This window comes from Colossoma macropomum, unplaced genomic scaffold (assembly GCF_904425465.1).
Source record: "Colossoma macropomum unplaced genomic scaffold, Colossoma_macropomum, whole genome shotgun sequence".
NCBI lineage: Eukaryota > Metazoa > Chordata > Actinopteri > Characiformes > Serrasalmidae > Colossoma > Colossoma macropomum.
Genome location: NW_023494797.1, coordinates 8,676,504 through 8,695,573, shown reverse-complemented (window position 1 = coordinate 8,695,573; position 19,070 = coordinate 8,676,504). Strand labels below are relative to the sequence as shown.

The window sequence follows — 19,070 nt, the reverse complement described above, 5'->3', positions numbered from 1 at the left end:
GATTGGTTCCTAGGCGCCTCGTGGTTGGAAAAATATGGCACTTTGAAACCAGATGAATCTTTTTTTAATCACTCTGTATATGGGGAACTTCACCCTACATTAGTTTGTGCTCTGCTATCCCAAATGCCTGTTAACCTCATGGTAATATAATAACAAAACCAGGTAATAAAGCTGGCCATATGCTTGTTATTGTATATTCTGTGGACCATATCGTTAATCCCAGATTGAGCCTAATCCTAGACTGAAAAGAATTTCTAACAGAAATTCACAATTGGCACTGCAACCGTGTATCTGGCAGTTTTGGGAACACTGCACAGGTATTTTATGCCATATAAATCATCAGTCAAATCCCTTTCAGATTACAATACAGAGCCTCTTCTTGTAAAACTAATCTGGCTCAATAGTGTTTTGAACAGAACAGCTTTATAAAGGACTACTAAACTGATAATAATGTGCCACACGAAGAAAGTCATGTCCACAATATTCCAGTGTGCCATGTGTAACAGAATGCCATTGAGTTAGTGTGAAGTGGTATGATTTAGAGAGCAAGTGCTTTACCCCTTCACAGACACAGGCACAAACTGTGATATCAGCCTGGCAGTACAAACCAAGGGCGTGTCGGATGAGCGGTGCTATAATGAGGGCCTTCTCTATGCTCAGTCTAATGCTAGTATATTCAGAAAGGCTAGCAATTATAGGTGTTATTCACTAGAATCTATCTAAATATCTATCTAAAATTATTGTAAAGTTATTTTTAATGAAGCTGTGTCTTCACAAAATTAGGGAACTAGTATCACAAACCTGTAGTTTTAAAGTGGCACAGCATTTTTGAAGGTTTTAAGATTATTTTTATTCTAAACTATGTTCAGCACTTTCATATATTCATGTTCTGACTACAGTAATTGTTTGCCCTGTAGAGATAGGCCTTGCTCAGAGGTTTGTTCTGAAACTGCAGCTTGTCTTTGTTGTGAGCAGATAAGTGGAGCAGAGTGATTGCCCCAGTTATTCTCATATGGTGGAGGATCTCAGGCTGGCTTGTGATAAGGGCTTGATAGTTCATGAACATACTTGTGTACTTTTGCAATAAATCTAGTCTTAAATGGCCCTTGTCTTACATTTTTCTTGCATCTAACCTACTTATAATGTTTGGTTTTATGTGCCAAATACTCATAATTCATTCTTACATGACAAATTTTCACCCTCACTTTATCCCTTAGAATTAAACAGGCTGTTTTTGTTACTCTGCCTTTAAGACTAATGTATGTAAATTGTCTCCATTCTGATTGGCTGCCATGTTTTGTGCCTCATTCAAAAATCTGTACATGCTGAAGCACGTCTTATAACTTTAACAAGTTTTTTTTCAGAAAAATAAAAAAATGTGTTAATTTACTTTCACTTAGAAAATCGGCTGGGGTGTTGAAATTTTTTGCGTATGACTATTGGTGATAGATTTTTCTGACACAAAATTTTTTCCCAAAGACTTTTCAGTATCCTCAGTTCATTTTGATTTCTGAAGTACTGTTCGTGTGATGAGCTGTGTGAGTGAGTCATGTATGGCAGGACTATGCTTGGCACGTTTTTCCTCTGAATTGCTGGTTGAAGCTGGATGAAGATAAAAATAACTGCTGTGGTTAGAGAATGCAGCTGGCTGTCTGTTTGACATTACTTCTCAGAGGTCAAACCCTGGGATTTCTAACTTACAGGAATTAAACCTAAAAGAAATTCATGTGGCATTTAAGTACACCTTCTTGGTTCTTTGTGAAACAGAATTTTACAGAAGTGACATAAGGCCAAGAAACACTGGTTCAGAGCTAGGAGAGAAATGCTGAAGGCTCTAACGGCTCATTGCTCTTACAGAGGACTTATTCAGGGGGAGTAAACTAGCTGAACTCTTATCTGCAGTGTGTGAGTGAGGCCAGCTTTCAGTTCGAGTCCTGCTAACACAGCACGCAGCATGAATGCCCTGGATCTTCTCTGTTTAACTGGTCAGCTTAGGAGTGTTTATGAGCGACATGCCAGCTCACACTGAGGTATGGAAGCAGAATTCATGTTTAGGCTGTAAGTGAGAACTGTAAATGCAGACTTTATGTGCATTTTGACTAGAATATTTATGGTATAAATAATAAGTATGTTCGTGAATTACATGTGAATTACAATGTGCTGTTTAACATTTCTTAATGTCATGTTAAATTGCATAGTAAATATTAGAATGTGTAGCTTTTTATTTTTTTTTTATTATAATGACTTGTATGTGTGTATGTTGTATTATTATCGTTGTTGTTGTTGTTGTTGTAGCATTAGGCAGATGGCGCTTTTCCAATATAATACACCAGACTACGATTAAAAACTGTACAATTTTGTAACCAAAATACATTCATCCTCTGTACAGTGAAGTTTCCTAAAAAAATAAAACTTTCTGGATTGTTCTAAAACATGTATACAGTTGTATGCAAAAGTTTGGGTGCCCCAGGTCATATGACGTTTTGTTGATTTTCTAAGTGAAAACAAGTTAACACATCCTCTACAGAGAACACACTTCTGCACATTTAACCCAACAAATCTTGTATTTTATGTTTTATTTTTGTTCCAATATGTTAAACTCGGCAAATAAACAGAATAATAAAATTTGCAGAGAAAATGCCTTATTTAAAGTTTTTTTTTTTCCCTGTAGATGATCTATTACTGTACAAAACCAGCAAAACATGTCATTTGACTGATTGGCAAATAATATATATACTTTTAATTAACCTGCTCCTGCTCTCTCACATTCCCCCTCAGTGTTAACAGCAAGTTAGTATCTGAATACTGAGGTTTTTGTGTGTGTGTGTGTGTGTGTGTGTTTATGAGAGGAAGCCTTTACAGTCTTTCTGTAACTGCCTGAAACAGTGTCGTAACCTAAATGCAGTTGCTCTGCTTATTCAGTACTGTGCTAGACTCAGAGGTAACCCTTCAATTACCAGTCACAACAGCCATTAACTACATGTTTCAGTGACGGTGGGGAAAGCAGAAGGCATATATTTAACACACACACACACACACACACACACACACACACACACACACACATATATACTTTTTTTTTTAATTCCATTTTTTCTTCAGCGTTTAGTGTGACCACTCTTCGCCTTAATTACAGCTTCCATTATTTTTGGGAGACTTGCTTTCACTCTCACGCAGAAGTTCAGTCTTGGTTCTCACACACTGGAAATCTCATAATCTAAGCAATCCTACATTGAAACGCATTCAGTGATGTTGAGGTCTGGACTGTGGGTTGGACAGTCCGTTGTTCTTAGAACAAGCTGCTTCTTTGTTTGATCTGCAAATTTCCTTTTTCTTAATAATGGCTTCTTGACAGTTGCACATTCTTTCTGTGTATTTTTTTTTTTTACATCTGAAACAAGAGTGGAGCTTGATTTTCTCCTGTCTCTCCAAAATGAAAGCTTGTACTGTTTATCTGGTGGCCTGTCAGGTCTTATGTGGTTGTTAGGAGTCCCTTTTTCCCTTTGCCTATTTAACTCCAGTTTGGGAAACTCCTTGTTTTAGAAATGCATGCACTTTAATTTGTACACCTACTAGGCAGAGTTCACAATGTAGACCTGTAATTGCAGTAATGAATTACATAGAACAGATTAGTTTAGTTGCAGCGTAATTACACGATTTATAATGTGAAATATATTTTACAAGACTTCTACACATCCTTCCCACTCAGGACACAATCACTTTCCTCACAAGCTTGCTTCTGAATAATTGCTGGAAATACTCTGTCTCTGTGGTCTTGTGACTGGAGCTGTGCAGCCATCAATTAGTGCTCCCGCACTAATAAACCTGAGAGCTAAAGTGGCTCTCTAAAAGAATGCGGATTAGTTCTCTTACAATTAATTAGCATGGAAGGTGGCCTAGTAAATAAAACTGCATTTTTCTTTGCTGACTTGCATACATGTTACTGTCATACATTGCAAATATTACATTCTTGTGTTAGTGACTGATTCAGCTGACTGTTTTGAATGATGCTCTTTGGGCAAATTGAACCATAATGTGTCCTCACAAGAGTAAGCTGGGCATATAGCTAAGCTAACAGGCTCCAGTAATATTCAGAGATGGGCTATAAGTTTAAATCTCTACTGAATCAGTCAACAGCCAAACTGTAATATCAAAGCATACGTGTCTCTGTTTTTGTCAATTTGTATTTTTCCACTTTATCTGGCCACGGCAGGTATCTTTTGAATTATATACAAATTGTGTGAAGAATGGACCAATAGAAATGCTGCAAAATGACTTGAAATAAAGCATCTTTACATTACAAGTAAAGAAGGTTTTTGCCTTCTGCTGTAAAGTTACCATATTGAGCATGTTTTTCTTTGGACAGCAATGATATGTTACTTGAATGTCTGTTACAAGCTTCAGATATCTGTGTTTAAGGTAGAGAACTGCAATAAAATGTAAATATACCCCACTGTTAGCCCCGTGCCAACATAACCTCCCATTAGAGCACTACTGGAAATTAGCATAATCTTAACTGTGGCAAACTATAAACAAAAGCTACTCACAATGTGAATTACCTTAAACATTGCTGTGTAATGACCTGCTTGGCTGGTGCTTTGAACACTGAACAGTGACCACACTCCTTATCCAGTCCCTTTTTTGAGATGACCAATGAGAACATTGGTCATCAGCATATAAAGTTAACACCCAGGGTCCTCCGACCCTTGTGTGTATGTAAACTATGTGTATGTGTAATGTGTAAGTAAACATTGTTAAAGTTTCAAACTTACCATTCACTCCCCAGTCGATGCAGTCCATACATGGAAACTAAGCTGCCAAAAACAGCCTTTTTTAATTTGGTGTTTTTGTGCTATGCACCTATTCAGCCTATCGCAGTTTAGCTCCACTGGCAAAGTAGATGCCTTCGTATAAAATAGCATTTTTTTCTTCACTCTTTAACTAGTGAGCTAAATATGAGAGCGAGTGGAGGAATTTTGGCCTAGAACAAAGGCTCCATCTTATGTGTGAATTAAAGAAAATAACCCACAATACATAGCTTGTGTTTTGTATAATCCAGGCACAATAAAGGCTTCTTCACAAATAGAAATGGTTTGAACACGAGCTGCTGCAGATTTGCCTGCCCACCTGTCCTTCCTGTTTTGTGTTTATTATGAATAACCCATAATTCATATTATAATGAACACTCTCCTCAGACATGCATCACAACTGTCCTGTTTCCTCTGTTTGCTGTTACTTACGCACTTGCTGTGTAACACGGAGGGCAGTGTTTCGTGGATTTTTTTTCCCTCACATTTTGATGTTTAGAAATGTCCTAGTTGTACAGTTACATAACCACAAAACAGAAACACGGCCTAAAGTTAAATCTGGTTTTGTGGTGTTGTGTGGGAAATTTACACACAGTGTGAAGTTAAGGACACTGTGGTGTTTCAGTGGTTTATCTCACACAGCTGGGTTTATGATCTGCTCTAGGCCTATCACAATCATATTTTTGTAGCTGACAGTTTTTGCCATAAAAATAATTGTAATAATTTAGTGGTTTTTAGCTCATTTCATGCACCTATGAAAGTACAAGCCAAAGGGTCCAGTTGGTCAGATGAGCTATAGGCTCAAGCTCAAATAAACAAGCATTACTCACCACTGCCCTGTAAACATGTTAGAGCACCAGGTTTAGTTTTTTGTAAGATCCATCATGTCACAATATGTATGTGAAATCATGTATTTTCCTCAACCCAACTGATAAAAACACATCAGGGGATTAAGTTAAAGCTTATCGTTCCCAGTGACCTGTCTCCTCCTTACTAACATCTCTGGCAGTGGCCTTTAGCAAGCTGCAGTAGTATGCTTCCTTCTTTGTACTGAACAGATAAGAAACTTTGACTGAAACCTAAGATGTAGGCTCTACTCTGCCCTCTGGTGGAATACAGAGTTCAGACATCTCATGGCTCTTCCATATGAGAATGTATAACAGTAGAGAAGAGCTAATTTGCATATCAAAAATCTAATCCTAATTTAATTTTTAATGCTTTGATCACTGTTCAAATATTCAAAAAAATCATCCTTAGTTGATACAGACAGTATTTCTCAGTATTATGATGCTATAGCCATTCACTGTTTTCAGCGCAGAGGTTAAAGGTTAGCTAATGTTTGAGACACAGTGACTGTGTGTGCACAGTTTGTTTAGCTTTCATTTGTGTTTGCGTGTGCGTTCACTGTCCGTTTGCATATATTTGCTTTTCCTTGCAGGGGTAACTGATCTGTTTGTGTTCATAGTTCAGTGTGTCTTCAGCTCTTGACTCTAAAGCTCCACTAAAGCTGCTCTGAGCATGGTTGCCGTGGTGATGATATGAGATATTTTACTCCTCTTTTCCTTGTTTGGAAGGGGCACACCAGAATAAAAAAAATTCTGTGTCTGTTCAAACAGTTTTTTCTGTGTCTGTATCTGATAAAATTGATGCTAATACAAGTGTGTTGCTGGGTAATAAGCTAAACAAAAAACCCAAAAAAAAGTGACAGGGTTGGGGATTACTCTTATTGTAGTATCGTTATATATGATATATATATAATATATATATATATATATATATATATATATATGTTGTGTGTGTGTGTGTGTGTGTGGTGTGGTGTGTGTATATATATATATATATATATATATATATCTATATATATAATATATATGTAGTATCAGCCACTTTATTAAAACCAGGTTTTAATAAAAACTTTATTTTTAGGTCCCCTTACCATTAGGGTGCACTTTGTAGTTCTGCAATCACAGACTGTAGTCCAACTGTTTCTCTGCATAGCCCCCTTTCACCCTGTTCTTCAATGGTCAGGACCCCCACAGGACCATCACAAAGCATATATTATTTAGGTGGTGGATCATTCTCAGCACTGAAGTGACACTGACATGGTGGTGTTAGTGTGTTGTGCTGGTATGAGTGGATCAGACATAGCAGTACTGCTGGAGTTTTGAAGCATCTCAGAGTCACTTCTATACCGAGAATAGTCCATCAACCAAAAATATCCAGCTAAAATCATCCTGTGGGCAGCGTCCTGAGACAGCTGATGAAGGACTAAAGGATGACTAACACAAACTGTGCAGCAACAGATGAGCTATTGTATCTGACTTTACATGTACAGGGTGGACCACAAGGTAGATGTCTTAACAGAGTGGACAGTGAGTGGACATTGTTTAAAAAGCTCCAACAGCATTGCTGTGTCTGATCCACTCGTCCCAGCAAAACACAGACTAACACGCCACCACCACATCAGTATCACTGCAGTGCTGAGAATGATCCAGCTCACAAGTAAGACCTGCTCTGTGTAAAAGGGGACTAATAAAGTTTGCAGAGCATCAGATGGGCCTGTAATTGTAGAACTACATAATGCACCTCTATGGTAAGTGGAGCTGATAACACACACACACACACACACACACACACACGCACAGCCTTTCACCACTGAAAGATGTCTTAGTAGGAGCATGTCGATTCAAAAATTCATTATTTAGTTCAATATGATATGGTGGGGTTTCTATTCAATACTTTTTCCAATAGATCAAAAACAAATAGTTCCCAAGAGTGCTTTATATTAATATCTCAATGTTTCTATTTTTATTTCTTTAGAACATTCAACTTTGTAAAATTAAGATTATTAGAATGGCACCATGGAGTTTCACCTGATCTGTGTGTACTGGTTTCTTAGCATCATATAAAATTGAAACAAAAACTGTATTATATAACAAAATCAAATTGTGGTGACAGGAAACAAACAACAGGAAATATGTCAGCTCAACAGCCAGAGCAGTGAATCATTTAACTGTTTGCTTCTAGTTCCACTAGAAGAATGATGTGTGCAGATGAGTGGAAAGTGGCTATTGCAGTAGTTGTTAGCTTTCACAATCGTTACATGGAAACAAACAGAAAATGAATTGGGTGCATTTTTATCTGTTGGGTAAAGGTCAGTTCATGTAAAAGAAAGCAGAACATGCATTCATTGAGATACATCATGGATCCTTCTAAAACAAGAGAAGTTGTAACGTCTGACTGGTGCTACAACACATTTAGAAAGCAGTAATGAGTAATGTTTGTTTATGGGCTTAATACACATTAAAAATATGAATAATTAAAAATGTCAGTTTTTGGGCAGCTTTGAATCTATACTATTTTTTGTCAAACATAATATTACAAAAAGTTTTTTTTTCCCCCATTTCAAATACCAGCACTCAAAAAAACATATATCAAGCTGCTGATGGTTGAACAGCTGAAGACCTATTATGTACGGTTATTAATGTGGAAGTGATATTGTATATCCTGATTTTAGGGTGTTTTCTGAGAGTTCTTATTTAAATAAACCGAACTCAGTCCTGTTGAAGTGAACCTGAAAGGGAACCAGCTCTGTTCTCTTTCTGGTTCTCTTTAGCACTAGCATCTCAAACCACTTGTTCTTCATACCCCAATTTCCCACCTGGGTACTGGGTACATTAAAGCTCCCATATCATATATTTTTCTTCTTCGTGTGCCAAAACTAGTCATTCATTTTAACAGACTCATTTTAATTCATTAAACATGCTCTTTTTGTTACTGTGCCTTTAAGACTGATATATGATAAATTGTCTCTGTTCCAATTGGCTGCCCTATATAGTGCACACTTAGAACTTCGATGTGAATGGGTGCAGCTAAACTACTGTAGACTGAATAGGCAGATAAATGCAAATGAGCTGGTTCTCATGACATCTCAGAAACAGGCCGTGTTTTACAGCCTGGTTTCCATAAATGGTCTGTATGGACTGGGAGGTGAATTGTATGTTTTGAAACTTTAACAGTGATTACATACTACATCAAATTTTTATCTGATTCCCTAATGTGGACCTTTTAAATGATTACCATTGTTTATGAAATAATGTTTGATCTGAGCATTTTTTTATTGAACATCATGTTTATTATAGTGTATATTATACTATTTTTTTAATAAGCTATAAGCCACTTGAAGCTGTGTGATTTCAGTTCAGGCAGGGGGTTTCATTGTGTGCGTGCCTAGCATCATCCTTTAACCACGATAAAGCCTCACGGCCTCTAGTGACTTATTGCATTAATATGCCAGCGCAGCAGGCTCTTTGTGAGATCACACAAACCCACGGGCAGTCATTCTCCCGAGTAGTTTGTGTGTATCTGCTACTCGCTGGAGGACTGTGGCTGTGTTTGTACGGTAAGCCTTGAGGTTCTTTAGACATAAAGCAATATGGCTTCTTTTCACAATATACAAATCAGTTGGACCACAAAGTGAACCACAAACACGTGTGCTAACATACTGAGGCTATGTTGAGAGGTGATCTGAGTTCAGTTCACTTTTGGGGGCGTTTAGAGAGGTCTGAATTTGTTTGATATGTTCACACATGACTCAGCAGTCTGAGAGCACTTGCTGAAATGGGCCAAGTGTGTAAATGCCCTTATTGTAATCTTGTGAACTTGTCTATGTTAAGTAAAGCCACTGCTTCTGTTACCTTGATGATTTTGCTGTAGAGATATTGAGGTAGAGATTCTCTCACATGGTTGAGAAGTCCAGATGATGTTCTTCTTTGTGTCGAACAGGTGAATCTCTTTTTTGTATAACATATGTGTTTGCCTTTGACCTGGTTTTCCTCTTACTGTGTCTCTTTAGACTGATAAGCTGGAGCAGAGCAAGGATTCTGTGTACTTCCAGGATGGCGTGCGTCGCATTGATTTTGTCCTGTCCTACGTCGATGACAAGGATGGAGACAAGAAAGCGGTATGTCCCTTATGCAGCAAACACAACCACAAATACATAATCCTGCTTAAAAAAATACCCTGACCTATTCACATTGTAACTGAGCGATTCATTTCATAGTGTCAGCACATAAATATGTCTTTGATGAAATATGACATTTTGGGTAGGAAATGTCATATTTGCAAATAAGAACAGCATCTTTTTAAAATGTTATCAACAGCAACACGTGTTTGGAATAACGTGAATGCAGAATGATTGTTGTTTCATCATGCATGCACATTGCTATGTTAGCAGCTTGTATGCTCAGATGATCTTAGCTCTGTCTGTGGGTTAAATTGATGATGTAAGATGAGGTTTGTGGTGCTCAGGGTTGAGAAACTGTCAGCAGCCTTCATGTGACTTGCCATGTCACAGTGGAGACTACACCACCCTAACAGGAGAACAGAGATTACTTGGATTGACCTCCAAGTCAAACAGTCTCTAGTTTCCGTGGATACAGTCCAGTTTCACAGGGAATGTGGGAACAATTTCTTGAAAGCTTTGTAATGTTGAGATTATCTGTCAAAGACAGTGAGTCTCAGGGTCAGAATTCTTTTGCACTAGATTTCAGGCACAGATATGACAGGATTCTGTGTATTATGTAAGCAACTGACCTACAAGTCTAAACACGCAGCTCATGTACCATGTACTGTACTGTACAAAAGTCAGAGACTACCCTTCATTTATTTTATTTTCAGTCAAAACGGCCATTAAGTACAAGTCGTTCGTCTTTCTGCATCAGGAAAAAGCAAAAAAAAAAAAACCCTTGTTATATTCATCACAGCTTCCATTTTTTTTGGCATACTTACTTTCAGTTTTTCAAAGAAATCTTCAGGGATATTTTTCCACACCTTCAAAGTTCAGTCTTAGAAGTTGGTTGTATTTTCCTGTCTCTAATGGTTTACGTAATCCCATTCAATCCCAAAACACATTCAGTCTTTTCACATACGTACAGCTGGACCTCAGTAATCAATTGCTGTGACCTTTTGTTTTGTTATGGTTTTAGAAAGCTCACCTCTGATTAGTGGTGTGGAAAAAAAAAGAGGATTAATTTCATGACCGTAAATCCCATCTCGTCACCTCACTATATTTGTTTTGAGATATGAAGACTGACTTGTTTTGAAATATTGTTTCTCCCTTGCATAATATATAGAGGTGCCTCCAGTTTAGTGGCCTGGCATGTTCAGGCAACATCCAGCACTGGAAATCCTTGGCTAACCTGCTTGTGAGATGCTGCGCACTGTATGTGGCTGCTGCAAACCAGCTTGTCTGGTTACTCTTAATTTGAAACGGCCTTTGTCAAGGGTGTGCTGTGTGGTGTTATTACATTAGCCTGCTCCAGGAATAGACTACTGATCTTTATTTCCTAGGGCCTCTATACAATTTGCGCTGTGTGTAGTCGTATTTCGTCATGTGAGCCTTTTCACAGGCTTCAAGACCTGGAATATGTGTTACTTGAGTGACTTCATGCTCATCTGGTATTTTTGTTCTTTACTAAAAGAGGCATTACATTTCCCCCAGAGTGATTAGGGTTTGGATTAACATTAAGGACTATGTGATTGAAGTCAGTGTAAGATTCATGTTCCTGTATGTATTTGTGCATATTTGTGCAGGAGCGAAGAAGAGCATTCGAGGCCAACCTTGAGAAAGCTGGTCTGATGCTGGAGACTGAGGATAAATCGGTGAGAATATGAACTAAGATGCCCCTAAGGGTCAGTGAGCAAGCAGACAATCTGCCATGCCATTACACTTCACTTGTGTTTATGTTTGACTTCAGATGCCCAAAATACTAGCACTGATACTTTCTACACATTGATGCATAGAAGGTTAGACTGCTGTAGTTCACAAATTATTGCTGTATGTTTATATATTCAATTGTAGTGGTGGACAAAATAATATTTTATCATTATTGTGATAAATTACACCACTAGGCTTTTTTAAACATTGAACATTTACATGTTTCAGTACAAAGAGAGTGTAGATGGCACTGCTGGGGCTTTTCTGTCTAATCAAATATTAGAAAAAGTAAATTTCATGATATACATTGGGTATCCTTGCTGTTACATTTTTACCATATTGGCCATCTCTATTCAAATATATAAACCAGTGTTGCAACATATCGCTTTTTAAATGTTACTGAACATTGTATAACAGTTAGTCCCGACCGCACAATCTGTTTGATCAAGAAGCATTCTACCTACGCTGTTATTTGTTATAACAGTAAAGAGTGAGGAGAATTGCCTCTCAGTAATGTCTTTCAGTTTTGTCAAATGATAGAGGGCACTTCTGAGTGAGTCCAAAATTAATGGGTTTCTAAGGAACTTTTTTGCAGCGTCACACTTTGTAAATGCTTAAATGTTTTGTTTTTTTTTATATTTAACAATGCATTTTTGAACACATATTTCAACACTGCTATGTTTTGAGTGCTTTTAAGCTCAAGTTATAGGACTAATTATAGGACTATAATGGTGTCTCATGTACGTTTATGATATCAGTGAGCGCAACATTTGATCACTGATCATTTTTGAATGTTATTTCAGAAATAAAGAGAGATAAAGTTGAATATCCAATACAAAGCCCACTTTACTGCGCTGTCTATAACGCCAAAGGATGCTAATGATACTTTTTTTGGGTGGAAGAATTTAAAAAGAATTTAAAAGCCCATTTGATATAATATTCAGGGCTTCTTTGCTTCAGTTGTTTATCTGTTTTGCAGAACTAGTGTATAAAAGCAATAGAGCATCCGAGGTCACATGTTATCACGAATAACATCATGGCTGTGATTTGGTTCACTGTAGATGATCACAACCATGATGTTATTTGTGATAACGCGCTCCCTCTTGTGTTCTATTGCTTAAATAAGGTAGTTCACAATACCCAGCAATTTAGTAGCAATATGGAATTTTGTCCATATCATGCAGACATATGTGGTCATCAGACACATCATTAAGGCACTTCATTTCTCATCCTTGTTCACTGCATCTCTTTCCTGAAGGAGTCGGATGACCGGAAAACATACTATCTGAAGATCCATGCTCCCTGGGAGGTGCTGGCCACCTACGCAGATGTACTGAAGATCAAGGTGCCATTCAAGCCCAGTGACATTCCCAAAGGTCGGGATGCCCCGCTACAGTGGCTCACGCGGCCTTTCCGGCTGCCTTCAGAAATCATGAAGCCTGACCCTGATTACTTCACTGCGCCTTTCGACAAGAGCAAGGCTGACTTCTTCCTCATTAAAGACAAGGAAACCTTCTTTCCACCCTCAACCCGTAACAGGATTGTAAGTTCCAGTGTACTGAATATCATCACATGGACACAATTATTGGCAAATTCGATATACAGAAATTGGTATATGTTTTTCTAGCCTGATGTAAACTGGAGCTTAAACCACAGTGCTGAGTTTTGAGCCTGCACTGTCGATTTCAAATCAACATCAACTGGCTCTCATTAAGGGCAGCATGAGTTTTGAGTATTAATCGGTCCTCAGCCCAGCAAAATTTTGTCTGGCCCCACCCAAAACAAACCACTACCAAGAGCCCGGATAACTTGTGCCTTCTAGTGACCATGCCATGTTAGCGAGAGTGCTAATTTAAGTAGCAACAATAGTTATTATGGATATACCAAATTTGAAAACGAATCATGTAATTTAAATTATATTTTAATGACCCCCTGCACACAATGTTTTTTTTTTTTTTCCTTTTTAATGGTAAACTGCTCTTGGATGGCATATAATGATTTGATACAATGAATGTTGAATGTAATTCGTATAATGAATACATTAAAATATGGTAATGGGAAGATGTAACAGATCCCAACAAGAGCTGTGAGAGGCAGCATAAGCCCAGCGTCTGAGCCCCAAACATGAGCCTGCACTGTCAATTTCAAATTAACATCAACTGGCTCTTATTAAGGGCAGCATGAGCTTCCATTGCCTCAGCCCTCGCCCTCACGTCCCACAACAATGCCACCGGTGTCAAACTCTACGGTTCGGCGGCCTCGTCACTAGATGTTAGCACTAGAAGCTAGCGTTATCTTAGCAAGAAGGCCTGTGACTTTATGACTTTAGGGGAACTTTAACACATTTATTCATCAGTAAAGTAGTTAGGTACCAAAAAAGTAAAATGTAACAAAAGTAGTTTAAAGTGAAGAGAAAAAGTGAAGTTTGAGTATAAATACTGGTCATAACTCCTTAAGGAAGACTGGTTATGAGAAACTCAGTCAAAAAGTCTGAGCCTGACATCATTACTACTTCTGGGTTAAGTCGGGTTTGCGCCAATATTTCAGGCTTTAATGTGAAATAGCTTTGGATGAAAGTTCTCCTTCTGGAGATCTATCGGTGTAATTTTTGGTTTGCATCTCCCTTTCAGGTATATTACATCCTCACACGCTGTTCGTACTATAAGGAGGATCGTAAAGAGAAAGACAAGACAGGAATTAAGAGACTGCTGAGCAATGGCACCTACACTTCTGCCTACCCTCTCCATGACGTAAGAAATGCCTTTATAAATGCACTTTTTTCGAGTGCTTTTCATTTTCTTTCCATTGTCTTTTTTTCAGATGTTTCACTGCATATTCATCATTCTGGTTTGTTCTGCAGTGTCGCTATTGGAAGAAAGCGAAGGAGACTCAGTGTGAGAGTGAGAGATATCACCTCTATGAGCACTGGGCTCGCTTTCTCTGCTTCTACAAGGAGCAACCACTCAACCTTATCAGGTGGGAAAATCTTTGGACTGTCTCAGCCTTTTATAACTCTCATCTAATACAGTTTACAGTTTACTTACAGTATATGCATGTAAGATTGCACAAATATTTCAAGCTTTAATGTGAAATAGCTTTGGATGAAATTTCTCCTTCTGGTCAAATCTTGTGAGTCAAATAATTCAGCTGTGTCTTTTTGAGACTAGTTAAACTCATAAGAGAATATGATAGGACAGATAGTAACCAAAATAACAAACACCAGATGTAAAAGGACTTAAACTTTGAAGTTACTAAATCAATAAAGTCAGCTACACAAGTTACAAAGTTAATGTAATGTAGTACAGGATGGAAATCACTAGGCACCTTGATTCGACTTCAGTTCAGGGCTCCAAGATGCGATTATAAAAAGAACTGAAAAGCTTGAATGAAAATCATATGTTAATTAATATAACACTGAATAACTCAACACTTTCTGAAAATTATTTCACATATTATTTTGAAAGTTGTTATTGCAGACACATGCATTTGTGGCTGTTTCTTCACTTTAAATGATGGACACAAAAGGGTCCTGTGCACTAACAGTAACTCTCTGCTGGAGACTGCTACATGTTTTGTACTTGAGTAAATGAGTGACTTCCAAAGATATGTACACGTGCTTTACGCATTTAAAAAAGGGGTGTTTTTTCTTCATACTGGAGTCACTCTGGAATTCAGCTATAGGTGGCTGTTGGAAGTATTACATTTTCATATTTTTACAACTTGGCTGAACCATGAAGAATCTAAACTGTGCTGAAAATGCTGAGAATTTTCCTTATATGGTGTGCCACACTTTGGGAGACCACTTTTTTATCATTATTATTTTTCTTGAATGCTATAACTATAACTTCATACTTAATAGTTCAGTAAACATTACAGCTTAAAGACAACCTTTGAATATTACTGGATAAGCCTGTTTGCTGGTTAGCGTCTTTCAAGCTGGTTTGTTAACAAAGCATTGCATTCCTACGTACGATATGTTTACTATAGTTTTGTGTCTTTTATTTCATATACACAAAATGTTTGACCAATTCCTGACTACAAACGTGCCATTGTATGCAAATTTTTGGGTGCTCCTGGTTAAACTACACATTTTCTTGACTTTCTAAACAAATATAAATTAACAAATCTGCACATTTTACTGCACAGTTACTGTGTATTTGCTAAATTTTACATACTGCAAGAAAAATTAAAACATTAAATATGATCTGTACAAAAGTAATGGAATTTTATATTTTATATTTGAGTTTTTCCTTATAAACCCAGCAAAGAAATTCTGAAATTTGTTCTCTGTAGAGATGTGTTGACTTATTTTCACTTAGAAAATAAAAAAAAAAGAAAAAAAGAAAATCAATAAATTGTATTTTGACCAGGGGAGTTAAAACTTTTGCATATGACATTGTGTACATCAGAAAGATCCTGCATTTACTTTCCAGCTGCAACCTGGGCTGTGCCAAAGTATCTAATGTCTCTGGGCTTATGACATTTTGTGAATTGATTCAGGGAGAATCATGGATTAATTAAAAATCTGATTATTTTTCCCTCCCTACTAAAAGAGGGCTAACACTTAGCATTTTGAATTCAAAGTAATGTGAAACAAATAAGCTGAGTTCCAGAAAGACAAATGCAGGCAAATGAGTTGAATGTCACTGACTGATTTAGACAGACAGTTAGCAGGAAAAGTTGCTGAATGCCACAAAACTACACCCTTAAAAATGACCGCAGAATTGAATCAGCACCCGTGTCACTCGTTCTCAGCAAAAACTATGAGAAATTACAGCAGGGCTGCCATTTGGGAAACTGCTTGTATCCCAGGCAGTTGACTGATATAACCTAATGTTAGAAGTACAAAACTTCATAATTAAATCTATTATAATATTTTGTTCCTATTATTTTGTCTACACTTTGTACATAACATGCACAAAACATGATATGAACAAATCATGCTGGTAAGCTGTCACTACCGCTGCAGTACATCTACAGTGTTGAGAAAGTGATTTCCTGTTATGCCTTAAACAGGAAGTACTATGGTGAGAAGATTGGCATCTACTTTGCTTGGCTGGGCTTCTACACAGAGATGCTGTTCTTTGCTGCTGTGATGGGCGTCATCTGCTTCGTCTATGGCCTGCTCAGCTATGATGATAACATCACTAGGTTTGCACTGTCCTGTTTGTTTTTTATATGTCTCATGGGATTAAAAAAGTTGTCACCTTCATTCACCTTCATTCACATTGGATCACATTGATTGCCCTGTGTCCGATGTTTAGAATGGTCTACAAAAAAGATCAGTATTGTTTTGCATGGTCAAATTAGATGCTGTTTCAGTTTTAAAAATAAGAGTTTTCCAAATGTGATGTGATATCTGCCTTTCTTCTCTGTCAACCCCCACGTGTTGTTCAGCAAGGAGATCTGTAACCCAAATATTGGTGGGAAAATCGTGATGTGTCCTCTGTGTGATAAGAAGTGCACATACTGGAAGCTCAACTCAACATGTCTTTCATCCTGGGTGAGTCAGCTCATTTACAGTCCTGTCAATGCCTAGTCAATGGTCCAGTCAAGGCCTAGTCAATGGTCCATGCTTTGGAAACTGGCCTATATATTATATACATTGAGGTCCAAAAGTCTGAGAAAACATTAAACATTCTTTTATTTAAACCTAGTAATAAACAAACATATTTAGAATTCGTAAAAAAATAAAGTTATAACAAGTAAAATGAAGACATATTTCCAGAATTATGCATTACTTCCAGGCCATTATTCAAATTTGTGCAAAGCTAAGTTAATTTAAAGCAAATTCAAGTTAATTTAAAGCAAACTGAAGTAAAGTTCATGGTTAATGTAATGGCTCATGGCCAGCAAGTTAGATTGGGGTTATCGTATTAGCTTGTGGGCTAGCGTATTAGATTGGCGCTAAATATTATTTTGTGGCTACCACATAAGTTGAGGTATAGGTTTAGGGTTAGCATTTTAGCTCGGGGTAGTGTGTTAGATTGTTTGGGGGTGGGGGAGGGGCATTACTTTGTTCCCATGGCCTTATATTTCCCAGGCTCTCTATTTTCACAGTGACATTTTTAGGAAACTGCCCTGTGTTCCTTAGGCCCTGTGTTCTGGCTTTGTAATTTTTGAAGCAGCCCTATATTCCCAGGGTCCCATATGTTGCCTCATTGAAATTATCATGGGAAATAGCTTTATGTTTCCATGTTGCCTCAATAATATTTCCTAAACATGAAAATAAGAGTAATTTCCTTAAATAAAATCTGAAACCGTGTTCATGTACGTGCTTTTTTCAAATAAATCCCCTTGTTTAAACTCATTTCAATGAACAAGAAAGAGAGTCTATTCAGTGATATGCACTGTTTAAATGTTTTTAGTTATTATTTTAGTTGTACTTCATTGCAACATTGCAAAACATTACCAAAGATGGCACTTATGGTAGCAGTGAAATCTTTGAGCACATCCTTTCTTTGTACATCTACCCTCTATTTCAGTACTTGCCTTGCATGCCCTTGTGAACTTGCCCTAACCATTTCTCCTTTGAGGTGTCCCTGATACCATTCAAACTCTTACTTTATTCTGCTAAACTTCTGCTAAAAGTTACGCAGTTAGCAACAACAATAAAAGAGCATTGCATCACACTTAAGCCAGACATTCTCAAATATGATATAAATTACAAAGTTTGCTTTATTAGCTAATTAGCTCATTGAGGCTTGGCTAGCTGTGAAGGACAAGTGCATTCCAATTGAAAAAATCTCCTTGTTGTTCTGTGTATGACTTTTGATGAACCCATGACGAACCCTTGCATAGATTCCCTTAATGTATCTTATTGAGATATAATGCATCATAAAAAGAGCTGAGCATAGGTCTCTGGGAACATACGTGTGCCCCCTTGTAGCTGCAATGCCGTATTTACCTATCTGCATATTATTGTCCTTCTCTATCAGTCAGTGGAACTAGCAGAAAATGCTTCTGCGGCAGGTCAAATAAGACATCAGTCACTGCTGCAGGCACAAACCTAGCACACGTCATTAGTCCCAGTCACAAGGACCAGACTTGTTTTAATTGACAATGACAGTCAGTCTTGCCTTTTTGAACCGTGATTTTATTCTCCATGGCCTGATCAGCTTATCTCTTTCATGGCGCTGTATCATTTCCTTGTGTTTACATGTTCTCTCTTTTACTTCTCCAGCAAGCCCATCTGTTTGACAATGAAGGAACTGTGTTTTTTGCCATTTTTATGGGAATCTGGGGTGAGTTTGTCTTCATGACACCAAAAATTAGCTCAACACTTCCACCTAATGGTGAAAAAGCATTACAACAGACTGTAAATATCAGACTTGTTTAATAACCTGTGGTCTCGGGAGAACAGGTTCTAAATGAGTTGGATCAAGCAGACATAATTTGATAAATGTTTGTCAGATTATTTTGTTCTCATAGGACAACAAAATGAATTTGAGTAATTGCTTCATTTTAAAGCACAGCATGCGTAGCAGGTCATTGTAATTTTTAAAGCAGTGCGTGATGAGACTCTTAATTAGAGGGTTCAGAGT

At 37.6% G+C, this 19,070-nt stretch overlaps 1 protein-coding gene across 5 annotated transcripts in view; it reads left to right on the top strand.

The window, feature by feature from the left end:
- Positions 1-19,070, top strand: part of ano5b (anoctamin 5b) — a 52,172-nt gene that overhangs the window by 17,769 nt on the left and 15,333 nt on the right. For 4 of the 5 annotated variants that reach the window (XM_036584201.1, XM_036584202.1, XM_036584204.1 and 1 more), the window contains 8 exons: positions 9,664-9,771; positions 11,403-11,471; positions 12,785-13,069; positions 14,157-14,276; positions 14,387-14,502; positions 16,543-16,677; positions 16,924-17,029; positions 18,710-18,770. In XM_036584201.1, the coding sequence (XP_036440094.1) occupies positions 9,664-9,771; positions 11,403-11,471; positions 12,785-13,069; positions 14,157-14,276; positions 14,387-14,502; positions 16,543-16,677; positions 16,924-17,029; positions 18,710-18,770 (1,000 nt within the window). Of the gene's footprint in view, positions 1-1,459; positions 2,031-9,663; positions 9,772-11,402; positions 11,472-12,784; positions 13,070-14,156; positions 14,277-14,386; positions 14,503-16,542; positions 16,678-16,923; positions 17,030-18,709; positions 18,771-19,070 lie in introns of those variants that run through there. The other variant, XM_036584203.1, reaches the window with a different exon arrangement.